This window comes from Lytechinus variegatus, chromosome 6, assembly GCF_018143015.1.
Source record: "Lytechinus variegatus isolate NC3 chromosome 6, Lvar_3.0, whole genome shotgun sequence".
NCBI lineage: Eukaryota > Metazoa > Echinodermata > Echinoidea > Temnopleuroida > Toxopneustidae > Lytechinus > Lytechinus variegatus.
In genome coordinates this window covers 22,247,022-22,266,143 of record NC_054745.1, presented here as the reverse complement: position 1 = coordinate 22,266,143, position 19,122 = coordinate 22,247,022, and the positions used below count along the sequence as shown (strand labels likewise).

Below are 19,122 nucleotides of genomic sequence, written 5' to 3'. Positions count from 1 at the left end.
CATAATACAGAAAAGAAAAGGAAAAGAAAAAGAAAGGAAGATAGAAAACCTACTAAAAAGAGGGGGCAAATAACAATTACCTAAAAGCTTGTGTGAATAACCAGGTTTTCTGAGAACTTTTGAAAGTGGTGAGACGAGAAATATTGCGGATTTCTTTGGAAGTTTTATTACAAAAGAATGGCCCAGCATGTTGAAATGATCGATCCCCCCATGAATTATGAGATTGTGGTACAGCTAGTAAGGATGTACAATAAGAAAGTTAGTACATTTTAAAGTTTCGATTATTTTTCACAATACAGTGATATGCACAAGTCAGTGACATGAAAATGAGAGACACGATGACGCCCCTCACTAGTTCTTTTTTTATTGTTTGAATTATACGATATTCATTTTTTGCAGAGTTTACAGTAAGGACCAACTTGACTGAACCAAATAAACAATGCTAATTCCACATGTTCAGGGAGGAATTAATTGTTGTTTCACTTCACAATGAGGAGATAATTAGAATATTTTATATTTCATACAATGAAATTCAAAAGAAATAGTGAGTGGATGTCAGCATTCTCCTAACTTGCATACTGATCAGGATATGCAGATAACTGTTTTGTGAAATATAGCAAAATTTGAAAATGGAATAATTTTCTGATTTTACATCTGATTTTGATGAAATTTTCAGGGTTATACTTGTTGGATTTTTCTCTTTTTATTAAAAAACAACTCTTTGTTTGGGTGGACTTGTCCTTTAAATAGTGAGGATTTTAGAAATTCTTTTTCAAGGGCTCTTTTGAGCATTAAAATCGCCAAGATCCACCATGTGATTTCTTTCCTCCCCAATGACTGCTTACCTTTTGGATCTGGTCCTTCATGATATTGACGTCCTCTGGGCTGGCCTGCTGGGCGGGGGCGGATTCAGATGCTTGTACCGTCTGGGGTGGGGGAAGAGAAAGGGGCTTCGTCAAGGCCCCGCCCAAAGCCCCAGCTGATGGTGTAGAGAAAAAATAAAATTACTACCATTCAACATGCCCGTTAAACGTAATAATAATAATAATAATAGGCATTTATATAGCGCCATCTATCTAGAAATATTCTATTCCGAGGCGCGTTTTTTTATTATTATTATTACCCCGGCTTTAGCTCGAGCTGCCTCTCAGCGCTCATGAATTCAAGGAATTAATCCTACCGGGTACCCATTCACCTCACCTGGGTCGAGTGCAGCACAGTGTGGATAAATTTCTTGCTGAAGGAAATTACGCCGTGGCTGGGATTCGAACCCACGACCCTCTGTTTCAAAGTCAGAAGACTTATCCACTGGGCCACAACGCTCCACGTATCACAAACTAGCCTTGCTTGAATTACAACTGTGTTAAATTTGCCATTACGGCAACTACCAAGGTGTCTCTGCTCGGTAGCCAATCAAAATCAAGGTTTCATAATAGTAACCATAATGGCAAAGTTATAATCGTTGTAACTTTTATGCAACAAGACCCTGGTACATTTCATTACAACTTTGCTAGTATTATTGGGAACAATCAGACGAGCTGAAGAAGCGTCATCGATCACAAAACTGTTCTACATTTCATAAAAAAGAAAGACCTGGATCCCGTAACACAAAGGTTAGCGATTGATCATACGCTTGATTCTTCTGATTGATTGTACATTGCAGTCTATGGAATCAATCGTATAAAAATGTTCTACGATCATTGCTAAGTTTTGTGTTACGGTCCCAGGGGAGCGTTTCATGAAAGGACTTGTCGGACGTTTTATCCGACAAGTTCCGTTTTATCCGACAGTTAACATAGTAACAGAGCTTCTCAGCCAATCAAAATCATGTGAAGTTGTCAGATCTGACAACTTTTCGGAAGAAAATGTTGATGAAACGCCCCCCAGATGATTAGATTTACTTTTATCATCATTTAATCATGGAGGCCTTAATTGTAATTGGTTGATAAACCCTGAAATTAAAAGAAAAATAGGGGAGATCAGAGGACAGTATATCTTAAGATTTGAGTACAGGTGACAACCTTGTGTATGAAAACAGTCTCTTACGTATTTTCCTGTACTAAATTCTTCAAGATGAAAAAAAAAAATAGGCAAGCATGTCATTACTCAAACAAACAAAAAAATTCTGAGCTGTGTGATTCTTAGTTAGCCTGTACGATCTATTAAAATAATCTTGTACCCCCCCCAAGTATCCAACACCACTTCATCTGAACTGATGAGAAAAATTATAAATGACTAAACATTCCGACTTAATAGAAGAACAAAATAAATGTAGACAAAAGCAGAAGCTTAAAAGGTATTTTGCAAACAAGAACTTTATAATTTGGAGTCATTTCAAAACAAATCCGAAATTTCATGGAAATAAATGGGTATTTAAACATTTTGGAGTTGTACATAAGTTTATGTTTTAAAGTTTTTAGATATGAAACGAGTGACCAACTCCTCAGGTAGGGAAGGTCAATTTCCCAGAATATTTAAAAACTCATGTTTTTCATCCACATGTACTCCATATATTTTTCTGCACCCATTTTTCCTTGTTACACAGACGTTAAGCAATGCCATAATTTAGAATTTGCCACACAACAGGGCTCCATCTGACAAAGAGTTATGATTGATACGATCAACCTCAACTATATATGGAAATCAATCGATGACATATTTCTTTCTACAGGAAATTTCCATAGTGTCCTTGTGAACACAGAGAAGCTCACTGACACTGAAAATTCAAGAAACAATTTTATAGAAAAAAATATGAAATGCATCATATTTATATTTTGAGTTTGCTTGCTTTCCATAGTTGTGGCAGATCCGATCAATCGTAACTCTTTGTAAGACGTGGCCCAGATTTGCATAGCACTCAACAAAAGTAGAAAACACACTGAATCTTGAGAGATATTTAAATATTGTTTTTCAAAGAAGGCTAGCAAAGATGAGTCTTCCCATCCTACTCCACAGAAAGAGTGTTGGTCAACATTCCCCAAAAGAAAATACATTTTAATCATAAAACATATCAATGCACACATTTACACTTTTGTTTTGTTAGAACACGATTATGAAAGGAATGTGCACAACAGAGCATGGAAGCTCTATAGCTTATGGGCAAATAGGCTTCCTGGCTCATAAAGTAAATGCCATATATTTGAACTATTTACAAAAAAATGAACCTCTGAGTTTTGTATCATATTGTGAACTAAATAAAATCTATTAAAGAAAATATAAAGAAGTATCACAGAAATAATGTCTTTTAGTGCGGTGCCCAGAATACTGTATCATAAATATACATAAATAAGTGAGATATATGTTCATTACGTCTCCCTACTAGAATTATTATGAATCGAATAATATACACATACATATGTGTTAAGATAGAAAAATGTTATGGCTGATGAGAATATAACAGTGATTTCAAACAACACTAGTCATGAAAGGTGTAATATATACAGTATGTGTATACATCTTCACAATGTTGATTTCATAATTCTCTAACCAGCAAGGCTGCTGATTCCAAACAAGGCTGACGTTCAACTCCATTCACCAGTGAAAATTACGATTATTTTACTTATAAAAAAAATCCACATCAATGAAATACTTCCCTATAAAAATGGTATACATGTACAAATCAAGAATTTGGCAGCACACTATTTTTCCTCGGACCACGATGAGTTCGAATATTGTAAAGGAATGATTATTGGTAGACTAAGATTTTAAGACTTTTTCTAAACGATTCATAGCCCTTTGAAGCAGGTTTTTAGTCTCACAACAAATCAAATCCTGAAGTTTTATCTTTATTGAGAAAGGTGATCCATCCCATACCCATTATCATTTTATTGATGTCTCGATATTTTCTTATTAATATTGACATACATGTATCGTGCTACCCTAGTTCCCATGCCTTACCACCTGTTCGTAAGTAAAGAGCGACTTTAAGAACGACCGGTGATCCTTTCTTACGCGCTAAAACCAACACCAATGAGCATTTTGGTATATGCCATTTACCACAAGAAATGATCACTAGTCATTCTTTAAGTCGCTCTTAACTCACGAACAGCATTATGAAACAACCGCCTGATAAGTTGGAATCAACAACCCTTGAAGAATGTTCCATAATAGAAGGTCAGTACATGTATGAATGACAAAATGAAAATGTAATAAACTCTGGGTTACTGGTTAAGTTCACCATGATCAAAGTTGCTTTCAATAAAAGCAGAAAAATTAGAGAATACTGGTGAAGATTTGATAAAAATCCGTCAAAGAATAAAGGATTTCTGGATTGTTTAGAGTTGGATATTGTGAGGGCACAGATGAGCAGTTCTTCCATATTATCAATTGATATAAATGTATAAATTCCCAGATTGCAGGGGTTTTTTCACCTATAATTTACCCATATTCAATTGTTTTTGTGTTGGTTATTAGTTTTTCACATGACTACCCACTATAGCTTTATCATTGACAAAAAAGAATATTTTATTGCTCAAGCATTCGGCTAGGAAACTGGAAATTGTTGTCAAAATGTCCCGTACGACATGTATGGAATTGCCCCTGTATGAAATTTATATTTTTGTACATGTTATGGGGAGCTTGAATATGACATCACAAATCATAGGAAAAGAAGTTCATTTATAATCTTTGACATATTCTCATCAAACCCTTGCTGATGCCATAATATAAATTATTGACAATTCCGAAATAGTACTACTTATTCCCAGTGAATATACTTTTATTTCTCATTGATAATTGTTATAAAAAGTACTACTTTCAATTGTGCATGCATGTAACTATCTCATTTTACTATTTATTTCTCGAATCAAATGTTTAATTGTATTATTTATTTTAGAGAGTCAAAAGGGGCCTAAGCTTTCGATCCTAGCAGAATCTTCTTCGGAGGCAAAATGACAAACTTATAAAGTGGAACAACCATAATATAGACCACAGACATTCAACAGCAACACTAGAAACAAGGAGACAAAAGGGGCATTTATTTTATCTTGTACATACATTGTAACCATTGCAATTCAGTCTTTGGACTGCGAGAATGGATATTTTCAATAAAATCCTTCAATCAATCATAATCAATCATATTTTTCTCTAATTCTTCTGTTTTTATTAAAACCAATTTACATCAGGGTGAACTTCCCCTTTAACTTAAGTCTAAGTCAGTGCTAAGATCACGGTAGGCCAGAATTATCAAAAGTCTATAAACACTGTGTATTTCTGTGACTGTTAATCTGAAAATTATCACAGTTGCCATTCCAAAACTGTTTTGGAATAATGGAGTGACAAAAATGCTCATAATCAAATGTTCGATTTATTTGTGCAACATTTGGCTACCCACAGTTTAAGCACAATTTAGACCACAGTATAAAGTTAAACCCGAGTTAAGAATACACCCAGCAAACACAATTTAGTCTGATAATTATGTGTGTATGATATAATGTGTTAGTGTCAAAACTGTTCCCTTCACCATGGGTCTTTATTAAGCACTTCATTCAACACTAAAATGTTTGGTGTTGTGTTTTAAACACTAAATGTGGTAGAAATTCTCATAGCTTTCTTCAGAATAACCCCCCGAACAAAGTCGGACCACATTTTTTTTTAACTTCTGAGAACTCCCATTCATCTATCCCCAATTCAGCCCTCAAAGCACGGGGCGAACAATCACAGTCCTTCCTCAGAACTTCAGTTAGACATAAAAATAGTGAACACCAACCGAAGGACATATAATGTTAGATAAGGGAAGAACTCCTAGTGTTTGAGATGAAAGTCTGATAGTTTTTCACACAGAGATTGAAACACAACTCACCCATCAACTCCATGTCTGGTTTCAAAAATGGGGTTCAAATTTTGGTCAAAACAAAAATGCTTGGTTAATAACAAGTATTGAGGTTGGGGAGGGAAAAATTGTATTACATGGATCCATACTTTAAAATCACGATAAAACATTGATAAGACATACATTGAGAGGGAAGATTTTATCATTAGCCTTTAAAAAAAAAAAAAATTTCAATGATGAGGAAAAATAATTGTTTACTTCCTACAAGATGGAAAACCTGTCTAATATTTTCAATATTTTTTTGAAAGTTTTTTTTTTCATTCTTTTGGACAAGAGGAATGTTTAAAAAGGTACAAGGATTTAATCATTCATTCCAACCATATATTTGCATGTGCTATAAATTTAATAAGAAATAACCAAAAAAAAGAATTGCCATTCTACTGAGAAATATCTGTAAGACTATAGCTACGAATGTTGCATTATAGGCAAGAAACAAAGGACTGCCTATTTGAGTTTTTCATGTTAATAGTTTAGAAAGTTAAGTAGAACCTTTTCAGAATGGGTGTGGGAATTTACCTAATGGCCGTATTCTCAGTAGGCGGTTTCAAACCGCCTCGATCACAAGAATCCCCGTTAAATTACGAGAACTTTTTAAGGCTAAAAAATACCCGTTAATTATTCCTGCATTCACACCGCCCCGAAACACATCCTTCGGGATAAGTTCCCGAAGTTACGAGCATGCGCAGTGTGGTCTGATAAGCAGGCAAGGCGGGAGATTCAAAATCTCTAGCCCAGCAGCCACCCACGCCGCCGCGCCCAACGACACGCTGGGCTTAAAGTTCCCGTAATTTGCTTTCACATCGCCAAAATACCTGCGACCTTGGAAAAATCCCCACGAAAGTTCTCGTAATTTCGCCAAGTACCTACTATTTAGCGGGTATTTTCTTTCGGGGAGATTACGCGTAGTTTGCTTTCACATTACCAAAATACCTGGTATTTTCTGATCGGGGTAAATTTCCCGATCAGAGAATACCTGGAACTGGCGAACTTCGAGGCGGTCTGAAACCACCTCATGAGGTTTCAATTGTACCATGATACAAAACAATGGACTTTGCAGATTAATTATCCCTATTTCATCTAGTACAGTATTAAAGAAAAGTACAATTATAAAAACGCGCTTTGGGAAAAGTGTGCATAATCAAAATGCAATAATATGAGAAATCAACATATTACTTGGTTTTGCACCATGGTATAATTGAAACCTCTTTTGAGAAAACGGGCCAATAAACTTATGTACATATACACACATCACAATTCTCTGTTTCTTTTTTGTTTATATCATCTTCATTAATTTTATCTATAAATCAAGATATCAATAAATTCATAATTATCACCCCCCAAAAATAAAAATCTTCGTACCTGGAAATCCTCCAGCAGGGATAGGAATCTGTCCCATCAACATCTGCTTCAGCGTCTTGATCTCCTCCTGATACTGCCTCAAGAGGGCGTCCTTCGGATCCTCGTTGATCTTGGGTTTGTTCTTGATGTTCTTGGCACGGTTAGCGTACCGGAGGGTGGATAGGGTCTCATCGTAGTTGTTGTCGGCCGGGGACAGGCAAGCCACCATGAGGGTTTTGGTGTTGCCGCCTGTAACACAAGATTTAATCATTAATGGCAGGCTGGGCAATTCCTTAAAAATTTAATACATATGTGCGACCCCATGTTCGTGGGACCTTCATGAAATTTTCTGTCTCTGATTTCTGGTTCTTATGACAGTCTGTCATGCTGAAGTGAATTAAATCTTAAGAAAATGGGGGTCGGATGTACAAAAAGGTTGATTATTTTACAGAAATCGCCGCCTTTATTCTGAAGTCCTAGGTGTTTCACAAAGATTTAAAACTAGTGTAATCATTCAATTTGATTGGCTGATAGTACTTTAGTTAAAGAAGCTGCACATTTATAACAAGTCTTTTCTTTATGAAACGGGACTCTGATGCACTTACCAAGAGAATCTTGTAGAAGACGGGTGAGCTTGGAGTCACGGTAGGGGATGTGTTTAGACTTGCCATCTACCAGCGCTGAAATGACGTTTCCCAACGCAGAGAGGGAGAGGTTAATCTTGGTCGCTTCCTTCAGTCTGTCACCAGTTGCACCTAAAACAAAATATGAGAGAAGGTTTAAATATCAACCGTTTGACAGTAGCAGTAGTAGTAACAGTAGCAGCAGTACGGTTAATATCATATTGGTCTACAGAACTGGAAGATGGCCCAACCTCAGATTGTTTGACGCCATCATTGCTAAACCCACTTTCCCAGTATATAACACTTTTATCAAATGTAAGGTACATTGCTCAGTAACCAAATTTAGACAATACTGATACTCAATTTTAGGTCAACCAAGACCATGTTATAAAAAGGATCCTTCATTCATCAATTTTGAATGAAAATCAAATTTGAAATGGTATTGGTCTTCAAATTTTACTTACATGTAAGGATTGTATTCTCTCCCAATCACGTACTTCAAAAAAAATTCAACCATATTGTACTCCTTTACCATTATCTTGCAACTGTTATGACCATAACGTGGGTCTTGTTTCATAATTATAACTTTGCAATATCAGATAAAGCTACTGAAATAACTCAGATTTGATTGTCTGGTAGTAAACTTGTAATAGAAATTGTGCATTTGTTAGTATAACAAGTCCTAATTAAACAGGAAACAAACTTCAATCATACCAGTTTTGGCCTGCCTCTCGCTACCAGCCAAATCGACCAGGTTGAGTTTCCCTGCCCTGATGCGGTCTTCCCCGGCATCGTCTACCTCACACATCTCTATGTGAATGGTGAAGATGGAGTGTGAACGCGACGAGTCTGCATTCATTAACGTAGCTCCTACAGAACGGTTCTTCCATCCCAGCTCCATGATCTGTTCACACTCGCGGGTATTGTGCACAACATGCATGGTCAGGTCTATCGATAGAGCAAAAGAAACACCATCATTGTGAATGACCCCTGTATTGATTGGCTATACGACATAGATAGGAAAAATAGGGTTCCATGAAAGTTGTCAGCACAAATAAAAGCAATAGCTCTCAATGATATTTCAGTGATATCTCTGGGTTTGATTGACTGTAGAGCACTGGGGAGCGTTTCATGAAGGGACTTGTCAGACGTTTTATCCGACAAGTCCTGTTTTATCCGACAGTTACCATAGTAACAGTGTTTCTCAACCAATCAGAATCCAGGAAAGTCGTCAGATCTGACAAACTGTCGGACGAAAATATTGATGAAACGCCCCCCTGGTCTCCGTGTGTTACTATGGTAAGTGGTTACTATGGTAAATGATAATAATAACAGAGGCATATTTACCCAGGGTAGCTTCAGTTCCGAAACTATTCTCCCAGCAGGCCCTGCTATTATTACCCCGGCTTTAGCACGGCTACCATGATCAGGCGCTCAAGCATTCAAGGAATTTCTTCCTACCGGGTACACATTCACCTCACCTGGGTCGAGTGCAGCACAATGTGGGTAAATTTCTTTCTACCTCACACATTTCTTAAATTTTTAAATGTAAGAGCTGACAACTTAGTCGGTAATGACAACATTCACGAAATGGCTTCCTGATAACATCATCTAGTGTTTGTAACACATCCCAAGTTGATCAGTCTTACAATTTATTTGAATATTTGATTTTCCATTAAGATCATAATGATCCATCCTGATAATCAACCCAACAACCATGCACTGAGCTCTGTCTCACTGGACCGACATTACGGTATTTCCCTGTCTGCAAGTTATATCATATAAAATAATCTTGTTCAGATCTTGAAAAATGTAAATTTGACTTTAAACCAATATTGTGGTTAGAAGGGTCACCATCATTATCACTTACAAGAAGACTGAAAACCATCAACACCATCACAATATATAAGAATAACATCACAATCCTGATCACCAGCTCTAAATCATAACCACCAAAAGTGCCAGGGGTATATCGACTATTATCAAACCAGCTGCATTTTAGGCTGACATTTCCAGTGCTCAACGAAATGAAGGAATCGATCCTGCCAGGTACCCATACACTTCACCTGGGTTGAGTGCAGCACAATATGAATAAACACTTCATGGCTGGGATTCAAACCAAAGACCTTCTGATTGAAGACAAGATCCATAACCACCAGACTACAAAGCATCAAACATCATCAATACACTTTACACACTACCCATATTTGACCTCTGACACTGACCTTTGACATAGACACCCTTATCAGGATGTTCTTTGAGTTCCAGACGAGCTTTGGCATCCTTTCCAAGGAGATCCCTGATCTCTTCATTGTAGATCTCAAGATAGGACGCCCTCACCAGGTACTTCAACCCCTCTGCAACCTGCAAAGCAAAGAGAATGGAATCTTCATGGTTTACTTTCAATCTGGGGCCCGTTTCACAGAACTTGTTATAACAACAATTTGGCAATAACAATTGAAAGCTACTGAAATCCTTCAATGTGAGTGGCTGATAGTATACTTGTTATATAAATTGAGCAGTTGTTATCATAACAAGTCTTTATATGAAACCGATCCGTGGGCTCCGTAACACACAGATTAGTGATCAATCCCTAAATGAACTGACCAATCAAGATCAGTTTTACCTGCGCATTTGGCGCGAAATACCGACCAGGAACCAATCAGAAGTGTTCTTTCATATTTGCAATTCATTTTTGTGTTACGGGGCCCTGGTCTACAAAAGGTTGGTCTACTTCTCAACAGGGGATATAATTACACTGGGGCTCAGGGCGATTTTAACCCGCAAAATGCTTTAAAAAAACGTGGAAATTAAAAAAGGATGCACAGGAGAATCCCTACTCACTATAATGTTAAAGCTTATGATCTGCTGCTGCAGATAATTTACTCAGTAGGTTGTGAAAAGTAGCCCTCTAAAAACAGAGAATGGATAATCTTTTCCTGCTGCTCAGGTATGTGTACAGTGTAGACTGGTATCACATGGGCTAAACCTATTTGGATCACTCAGCAATGTACCTTATCAGTCTGTCATGTCACAAGTGCCATTTTTAACTGCGCTGAAAATTTGCACGCGGGTTGCCTGGGACATAATCTACAAGATTGTATAGTGATTTATTTCATGCAATATCATGTAATATCATACACGCTTGACTAGCATTATATCTCAGTCACATTTGCTCTAGATGGCAACTCAAAAACAGTCATTCTAACATTTTCTTGTATCAGCTACATATAGGTGGTTTGAATAAAAATGAATAAAACGACTGTTTCTGACTCGCCGTACAGCTGCCGTATGGGAAATGTGACTGCTGCACAACTTCCCCTATAGTAATAACAAAGAATATAATTTTCTTTAAAGGTCAAGTCCACCTCAGAAAAATGTTGATTTAAATCAATAGAGAAAAATCAGACAAGCACAATGCTGAAAATTTCATCAAAATCGGATGTAAAATAAGAAAGTTATGACATTTCACAGTTTCGCTTATTTTCAACAAAATAGTTATATGAACGAGCCAGTTACATCCAAATGAGAGAGTCGATGACGTCACTCACTATTTCTTTTGTTTTTTATTGTTTGAATTATACAATATTTCAATTTTTACGAATTTGATGATTAGGACCTCATTGCCTGAAGCACAAAATGTTAAAATAATGGAATTCCACGTGTTCAGGGAGGAATGAAACTTCATTTCACATGACAATGACGAGAAAATAAAAATATTTCATATAATAAAATACAAAAGAAATAGTGAGTGAATGATGTCATCAACTCTCTCATTTGGATGTAACTGGCTCGTTCATATAACTATTTTGTTGAAAATAAGCAAAACTTTAAAATGCCATAACTTTCTTATTTTACATCCGATTTTGATGAAATTTTCAGTGTTATGCTTGTTGAATTTTTCTCTCTTTATTCAAATCAAGTTTTTGTTGGGGTGGACTTGTCCTTTGATATTATAAGCAAATCATGTGTTTAAATTTTAAGCCCTGAAAAACAAATTTTCATCCTCATGAACCCCCCACCCCAGCAAGGTACAAGGCGATACGATTAGTAACCAGAGGACGTAAGGCTCAAGGTCCTCTCTGTGGGACATGTTAATGAGGATAAAACCCTCCCAAAGGGAACTAGCACAGTAGCACACCGACTGTAATTTGGGTTTTACCTCACTAAACACAATTTACATAATGGAAAAGGACTTCATTTTTTTAACTCCTCCAAACTACATGTATGGTCTGCTCCCTTGTATTACCATGAACAACACAGTATCTAACGAACAATAAAGGGATTAGACCGAGTATGTATTGTCCCAGTATTTAATGGTATTGATGAGAGCTATAAAATCAATAACTGGTATTGATTGGTACTTTGTGCTTCTCCATCACATCACACTGCACTGCGGAAGGTGCAGAATAAAAGATTTACATGCGTAAGTTGAACTTCTGTAAGTCGAGTATTAGCCCAAATCAAAGCAATTTTCTTATATCAGAGGGTGAGGGTTTTTTCTAAAAGATTTAAGAGTGACTGAAGGTCGCACTTTAATGTCAGTAACAACTTCAAAAACTAGGAGAAAACAGTGTTTGAAGTTTGGAGTTCACTCAAGCATTAGATATGCACATTTTATGCAATCTCGGTGAAATTTCCAAGCAGTCCACGAAACTTGTGTCAAAGAAACTCTTGTATTTTCTTTTCTATTTAATTTTACAACCAGAAATATTGACAGTAAGAAGATGAAGAAATACATGTACTTTATTCAGATATTGAAGCTTTTTTATTTGCTTATTCTTTTTTTTCTTTTCAAAAGACCAAATTACCATTTCAGCTATTCACAGAGAAGCTTTTCTGGCGACTTTTTGTTGGTTTGGGGTGGCTGGTCAATATACTCACCTGAATGTTCTCAAAGATATGCTCAAATGCTCTTGGTATAATACCCCGCTGGGTTGCAGGGTCTGTGATTCCCTGCATACTAAACGACTTCCCACATCCGGTTTGACCGTAAGCAAATATAGTTCCATTATAACCTTCCAACACACCCTGTAAAAGAACAAAAAGGCATGTTTCAAAACAAAGTTGATTCTCAGATGTTGTTTGAAGGTTTGCATGGTGGCATGTACAATTGCTGATGTGGTTTACGGTACACCATGTGGAGTGTTATAGAAGATGGACAGTCAACCTGTCTGAAACGTAGAGTCTCTACTACTCATCAGCTCTACTCGCCGACTCAAGCCAGCATCTCCTCATCAGCTCTACTACATGTACTCAAGCTGTTCTCACTCAACATTCCTTCTGGTTTACAGTCCTTTTCAGGACTATTTTCACGAAAGAATACTCTACTCTCAAATCTCCACTTTCTCGCCTATCCACTTCTTCTCTCCTTCTATCCACTGTTTCTATAACACTCCACATATGTACCGTAAACCACAACAGCAAAGTTGATTCTTTGAACATCGTGCTGTTGATACTACCCCACCTACATGTACGGAGAGTCAGCGCTAGTCTGAACAAGCCACAAGTGTGCAAAAGCTCACAAGGTAAAACTAAATTGATTGTGAAGAGATAAATTTTGTTTCATTTGAGTTCTGCCAATGAGATGAATCTCTTTACGGAAAGTTAATTCTTGGATCTATTTTTTGGCAAGCTGACTTCACCATTCTTGCATGTGTGTGGTTTGTTGAGAAAATCGTTCAGATAATTGTCCAGTAACCCATCAGATGGTTGTGGAGTAACTAAAGTCGCAAACAATGCAAAAAGAACAACTGGTATAACGTTTCAGGTCGATAGATTTAACCAAGAAAATTCAGAAATCCTGCTCGGTACTTTTATTTTCATGGCTTTACTTGGCTGATTTAACGTTTGGAAATTCAATCGTGTGAAATAAAGGCCAGAAAGTGGTTGATATTTTCAGACTTTAATGACAATGAAGTTCTTTTTTTTCTTTATTTTTAAAGTGGTCCATTAGACTGGAAAAGAATTGCACCAGTGACCGAGGGCCTCAGTTGGGTAAATTTGGACAGCCTGGTTCAACTCTGGCCTATTGCACACTGGTTTAATTTTTTAAAATTAGGATCTATACTGGGGCTCGGGGCAAGAGCCCTGGAAAACTAAAATGGAGCCCCTGAAATTCATATAGGGTCCAATGTAAACTTTAACACAAATTAGGATATTTGGGCTAGTGAGCTCAAAAATAGCCCCGGAAAATAAATCATTATTTTTTTCCCTGATGCCTTTCTCCATGGAATACCAGACATACTCCACTCATTCGGGCCAAGATTTCAATCATCTTTTCCTAACTCTCTGATTATTTCTGGTATCTCATTCTGAGCCATTCTTCATACACAATGTAAAAATTATCTTTCTTTTTCTTCGGGCATTCTATCATGAGTATTCATAAAGAAAAATCAGAATATTACAGGTAATGATCAATAGAGATGCAAAGCCAATATTGGAGACTCTCCCATTCAGTAGATTATCTTCAGTGTCAGAGACTTACATTTGCAGCAAAAAAGGGGGAAAAATAGCAATTTCTTCATGAAGAATTACTCCTCTTCACCATCTACATTTACAAGTACATAATAAATTCAGTCTACTTTTGTATTCATATAAATTGTTTAATATCATCCACACACAAAACAAATGGGCTTTTGACCTAAGCAAGACCATATTTTGGTCATCCACACACAAAACAAATGGGCTTTTGACCTAAGCAAGACCAAATTTTGGTCATCCACACACAAATCAAATGGGCTTTTGACCTCGGCAAGACAAAATTTTGGTCAGGAATAACCGCCTTATTTTTGGTGTTCTTTCTGTTAGCCTTTTGCAAAGTTTATGATGATGAAGAGAGTCTGCAATATGGGAAGTACACCTCTACTAATTATTTCCTTTCTTCTCTTTTTCTTTATACGTGTACATGCACCATTTCTGGTCTCATTTATTACATATCAAATCTACACAAAAATTACAGGCCATTACAAAATTTCTATAATTTTTCAAATGAAAAAAAAAAAAAAAAAACATACTGTATACTACGGAAAAAAATAAAGAAAAAATACAGATTACCGGAATACGATGACAACAATGAATTGAATTAAAAAGGAATTACAATCCTCCGAGGAACCTTTTCCACAACTAAAGATTTATCTCTTTGTTTTGCTTTTGTTTCTACCTCTATACGATCTCTTAACGCCTCTACTAATTATAATTAATAGTGCTTACATCAACCAGTGGGTATGCAATGTCTCCATAGATCTGTTCCGTTGTGGAGTCAACAAAGTATGCACCATCAAAAGTGAAGGACTTGGGAGGATCCTTGGAGTTGGGTTTGAAGATCTCGCAGAATCCACGCCCGCCGTCCATCTTCACGACCGTTTTGCAGTTGAGACTCTTCTCCCTCGCGTTAAGAGGGCGACATCTCACAATTACCTTCACTGCTTCAGCCATCTTGAATTAGGGTGGGTCTATCAACAATAAAAATATTGTAAAATAATTTTAATGAAAGATAAAGTGATTAACAAAATCTTACTTTCCATCGCGAAATGCAAGATTATGATGGTACTTTTAAATCTGCCGGCAAAAAATGGCCTGCAGCAATTTGCTCAAAGTTGGCTGCCTGCATTGCCATTGGCCAAATACTCTGCGCTGCCTCTCTCATCAGCTGTGTTACCGGGGGGGGGGGGGGGGGGGGGGGGGGGGGGGGCAGTCAAATGTATTGCTGTACACATGCGTGACCAAACTTTTTTTCCGAAAACCCCCTAAACAATTTTTTCTGTGTGTGCAAAATAAACAAATTTCCAGCATGTTTAGAGGGCTTTATTTACACATTTTGGCCCCTAAATAGGTTGTCACCAGAACATGACCCTGGGGAAAAGCTTGGCCAAAGCCTTGGGGAAAACCCTAAACACATTTAGCTATTCTAAAAAAAAAAGGCTTTGGAAAAAATTACCCTTGTGTGTATCCCCAAAAGACCTAAAACTTTCGCCCCCGAGATTTCTACTTTCCTTTTAAAAGATCTAGCCTTAAAATATTGGTATACAACTTCATTTCCGACAGTAAGATCAAAGGTATTGATTTCATTATTAAACAAGAGTCAAGAATTCATTAAAAAAACAAGAAAAATGTTAAGAAAACACAGGCCCAGGGAAGACTCTGACTTGCCACCGTGTTAACGTCGCCATCTTGATTTCATTGTCTTTCGCAGGCAAGGCTTGGCCTCAAGTGGCAACAGCACGCAAATCACCCAATTTAGAAAAAAGGTACAAATCTTATTCTTGGCCTTGGGGGGCGAGAGTTTCTTCACTCAATGACAATGACTCAGGTTGTTTGGCGGTACACGGCACACGCGCAGGCACGCAGATGACATGGATGAATGGGAAGCAATTGCAATTCCTGGCTCCGTTGAGAGTAAGCATACTCCGGACCGTACGTTAAATGATTTTTACTCTCTAGGACTACGAGCCTCCTGGCTAGGCAGGGGGCTGGCATACAGTCCATGAATCACGAGACGAGTCGCGCCGACCGAGGCTAGCTGAGGCTGCTGCGGAGAGCAACATCGATGATAACCCAGGGAACTCCCGCCCACTACGCGGCCCAGGAGCTTACCGTGTAATTGACCATACTCACCGGACTAGCGTGAAGTATGGTCAAAATAATTCTCCGAATAAATATTTAAAATAGAAATTAAGCGCTTACCAGTTACCACAATTATATGGATGAAGGTCTAACGAGTGGCAGTTTCCTGACATCTGGGCACAAACTGGAACCTCAAAAAATCGAAAATTTTTCTCCTTCTACCCAAGTCTCCATCGGCCACTTTGTTATGATTCATCACAAAAATGGCCGATCGAGACGGGGTAGGAGAGAACTTTTCATTTTTTTGAGGTTCTTCAAGTTTGTGCCCAGATGTCAGGAAACTGCCACTCGTTAGACCTTCAATGCTTCATCCATATAATCGTGGTAAGTGCTTAATTTCTATTTTAATTATTTATTCGGAGAATTATTTTGACCATACTTCACGCTAGTCCGGTGAGTATGGTCAATTACACGGTAAGCTCCTGGGCTCCCGCCCACTATGCGGGCGGTAGTTCCCTGGCCTGGGTTACATGTATGGCAGTGTATCCTATAGCCAGACACCTTTATTTCAGTGCTTTAAAAATGACAACTACATGTAGAGGAAATACAATGAAGAAAAATTATACCTTGCTATTTCAAATATTCTGAAAATTATGAATATGATGAAATTATATTTCCAACCTTTTTCTTTGCACCGCACCTGCCGCATACCCCTCCGCGAAAAAAATTATTTTCGTACGTGACAAATTACATAATTCCGGACGCGCGACGGACGGGTAAAAATATTCTTGATTATAATGATGTAAGAAAGAGTTGGTATGAGTATTTCATGATATATCATCTCATGAGTAAATTCTAAATTTTTGTTTGCTTTCTTAATCTTATATCGATTTTGAGCAGATCTTTGTAATAAATTGGGTTTGCAAACTAATTTCATTTAAAAAAAAAATTGATTGCGTGTTCGATATGGCACTTTCCAGTATTAATGCTCGTTCATATCGTGACCCTCAGTCAAGTTCCATCGATGCGCAGACGATCGTTGACGGCTCTCTATCTACCTTGCACACGGACGGCCAGGATACACATACCTTGAGAACTAGCCGTCGACGATCTGATCGATTGGAGCGGACGAGATTGAAATTTGGCAAATCAGGCCTGAATTAGGTCCGTATTGGCATCAGAAAATAGATCGGGATCAATTGTTATTGCAATACTATATTATATGAATTTTAAGCATTTTCTGTCATTTTAGAGAAAAATAAGGTAAAAGTTTGATTTTTTCGCCTTGTTTTTGCAAACTTGTTCTTTGATTTTGAATTGAATTGATCTGTGAAATTGAACTGCCGAAGTCTTACGGTACGAAATTGATTTCGTACGCAGTAATATGCGTGTCCGGAAATATGTCCGGTAATACAATCATGACAATAAGTAACGTGACTATACATCGATGAGAGCGCCTGCTCATGCTTCATGCCACTGCCAATTGCCATGCCAGCGCCTCTGCGCTGCACACTGCAACTGTGCAAGTGCAACGCAGCAGTGTAGTGCTGCCTTGGTACACCGGTACCGGAGGCGGAGCACGAGCAGCGAGCAGTAGCAAGTAGCAGGCCGGCGCCGGTTTTGCAAATTGGGTCATGTGGGTCAGTCTACCGTACCGTACGTTACCTTACGCTCAGTCAAATGTTGATTTCTATCACATCAAGCACTCATATCTCGCCTTAAATGACACTCCGAAACCAGTATTTTCGTAATATTTCAAAAATTATTCATTTTCGAGGAATAAACAATAAACAGCCACTATTTTTGTAAACACCAATTACGGTACACTCGGTGACAAGCAAAACATAAAGGTTTGACATTTCGCTCATACTTCTAATTCTCGATATATACGTGCAGTGCCTGCGTACGCGTACGACGTACACGTAGGGTCGCGTAAATAAAGTACCAGCGAAAATTCATGACGTCAATATGCAATCTTATGCTAACTTTATTGTTCATTTTTATAACAATTTTCGCAAAAATTCATGGAATGCGCCGAAAATAAGTAATTGAAAACGTTTACTTCAATTTTGGATCAGTGGGGAAATTGCTTAGGACGACAATATATCATAGAATGGGAAGATTTAACGACAAACAGGGCTTGAAAAAAAGTATTTATAATGACGTACACCTTTACTTACCGGAGCGGCCCTGTGGCCCAATGGATAAGGCATCTGACTACGAATCAGGGGATTCCAGGTTCGAGTCCTGGCAGGGTCGAATTTTTTTTTTTTTTCCAAACCAATTATTTCAAATGCACCATTATGCTCTTGAATTCTCCCATAGAATCATAAAAATCCATGATCCATAATTTTCAAAAAAAATTGTTTGATCATATTCTGCCATTCAGGCATACCGCCCTTGCCAAACAAAAAGTCAGTTTCAGTGCCCCCTCCCCCATGCATTTATAAATCCTTCAGACTTCATTATGAAGAGCTTAATTCCAAAAGGGGCTAAATCCACTTTTGACCAAAATTGGATCTTAGGCATGAGAATCAAATTAATGCAATATCGCATTTGATTTTCTTTTGTGGGGGAGGGGGGAGATGCAAAAATTGATTGCAAATTTGAGTTTTATTCCAAAAGGAGCTAAATCCACTATCGGGTTATTTAACATTTTTTTATTTGACTTCTTTACATAAAGTTATGCATTCAAATTCTTAGGTAGACGGGATACAGGTTCACATCATTCGTGCAAATTTCCATGAAAATAACAAATACTATTCT

General features: G+C 37.6%; 1 protein-coding gene and 1 non-coding gene across 3 annotated transcripts in view; one reads left to right on the top strand and one right to left on the bottom strand.

Annotated features, from left to right (window-relative positions):
- Nucleotides 1–18,225, bottom strand: part of LOC121417220 (kinesin-like protein KIF17) — a 28,008-nt gene extending 9,783 nt beyond the window's left edge. Inside the window, exons 1-9 of one of the 2 annotated variants that reach the window (XM_041610846.1) lie at nucleotides 18,022–18,224; nucleotides 15,004–15,245; nucleotides 12,676–12,822; nucleotides 10,017–10,155; nucleotides 8,506–8,739; nucleotides 7,774–7,923; nucleotides 7,190–7,417; nucleotides 5,801–5,815; nucleotides 846–979 (exon numbers count right to left, since the gene is read on the bottom strand). In XM_041610846.1, the coding sequence (XP_041466780.1) occupies nucleotides 846–979; nucleotides 5,801–5,815; nucleotides 7,190–7,417; nucleotides 7,774–7,923; nucleotides 8,506–8,739; nucleotides 10,017–10,155; nucleotides 12,676–12,822; nucleotides 15,004–15,228 (1,272 nt within the window). In that variant the 5' untranslated portion in view covers nucleotides 15,229–15,245; nucleotides 18,022–18,224. Of the gene's footprint in view, nucleotides 1–845; nucleotides 980–5,800; nucleotides 5,816–7,189; nucleotides 7,418–7,773; nucleotides 7,924–8,505; nucleotides 8,740–10,016; nucleotides 10,156–12,675; nucleotides 12,823–15,003; nucleotides 15,246–18,021 lie in introns of both variants that reach the window. The other variant, XM_041610847.1, reaches the window with a different exon arrangement.
- Nucleotides 18,226–18,542: 317 nt separating this feature from the next.
- TRNAR-ACG lies at nucleotides 18,543–18,615 on the top strand. The gene has a single exon. It is a non-coding gene; the product is annotated as a tRNA-Arg (tRNA).
- Nucleotides 18,616–19,122: the final 507 nt, after the last annotated feature.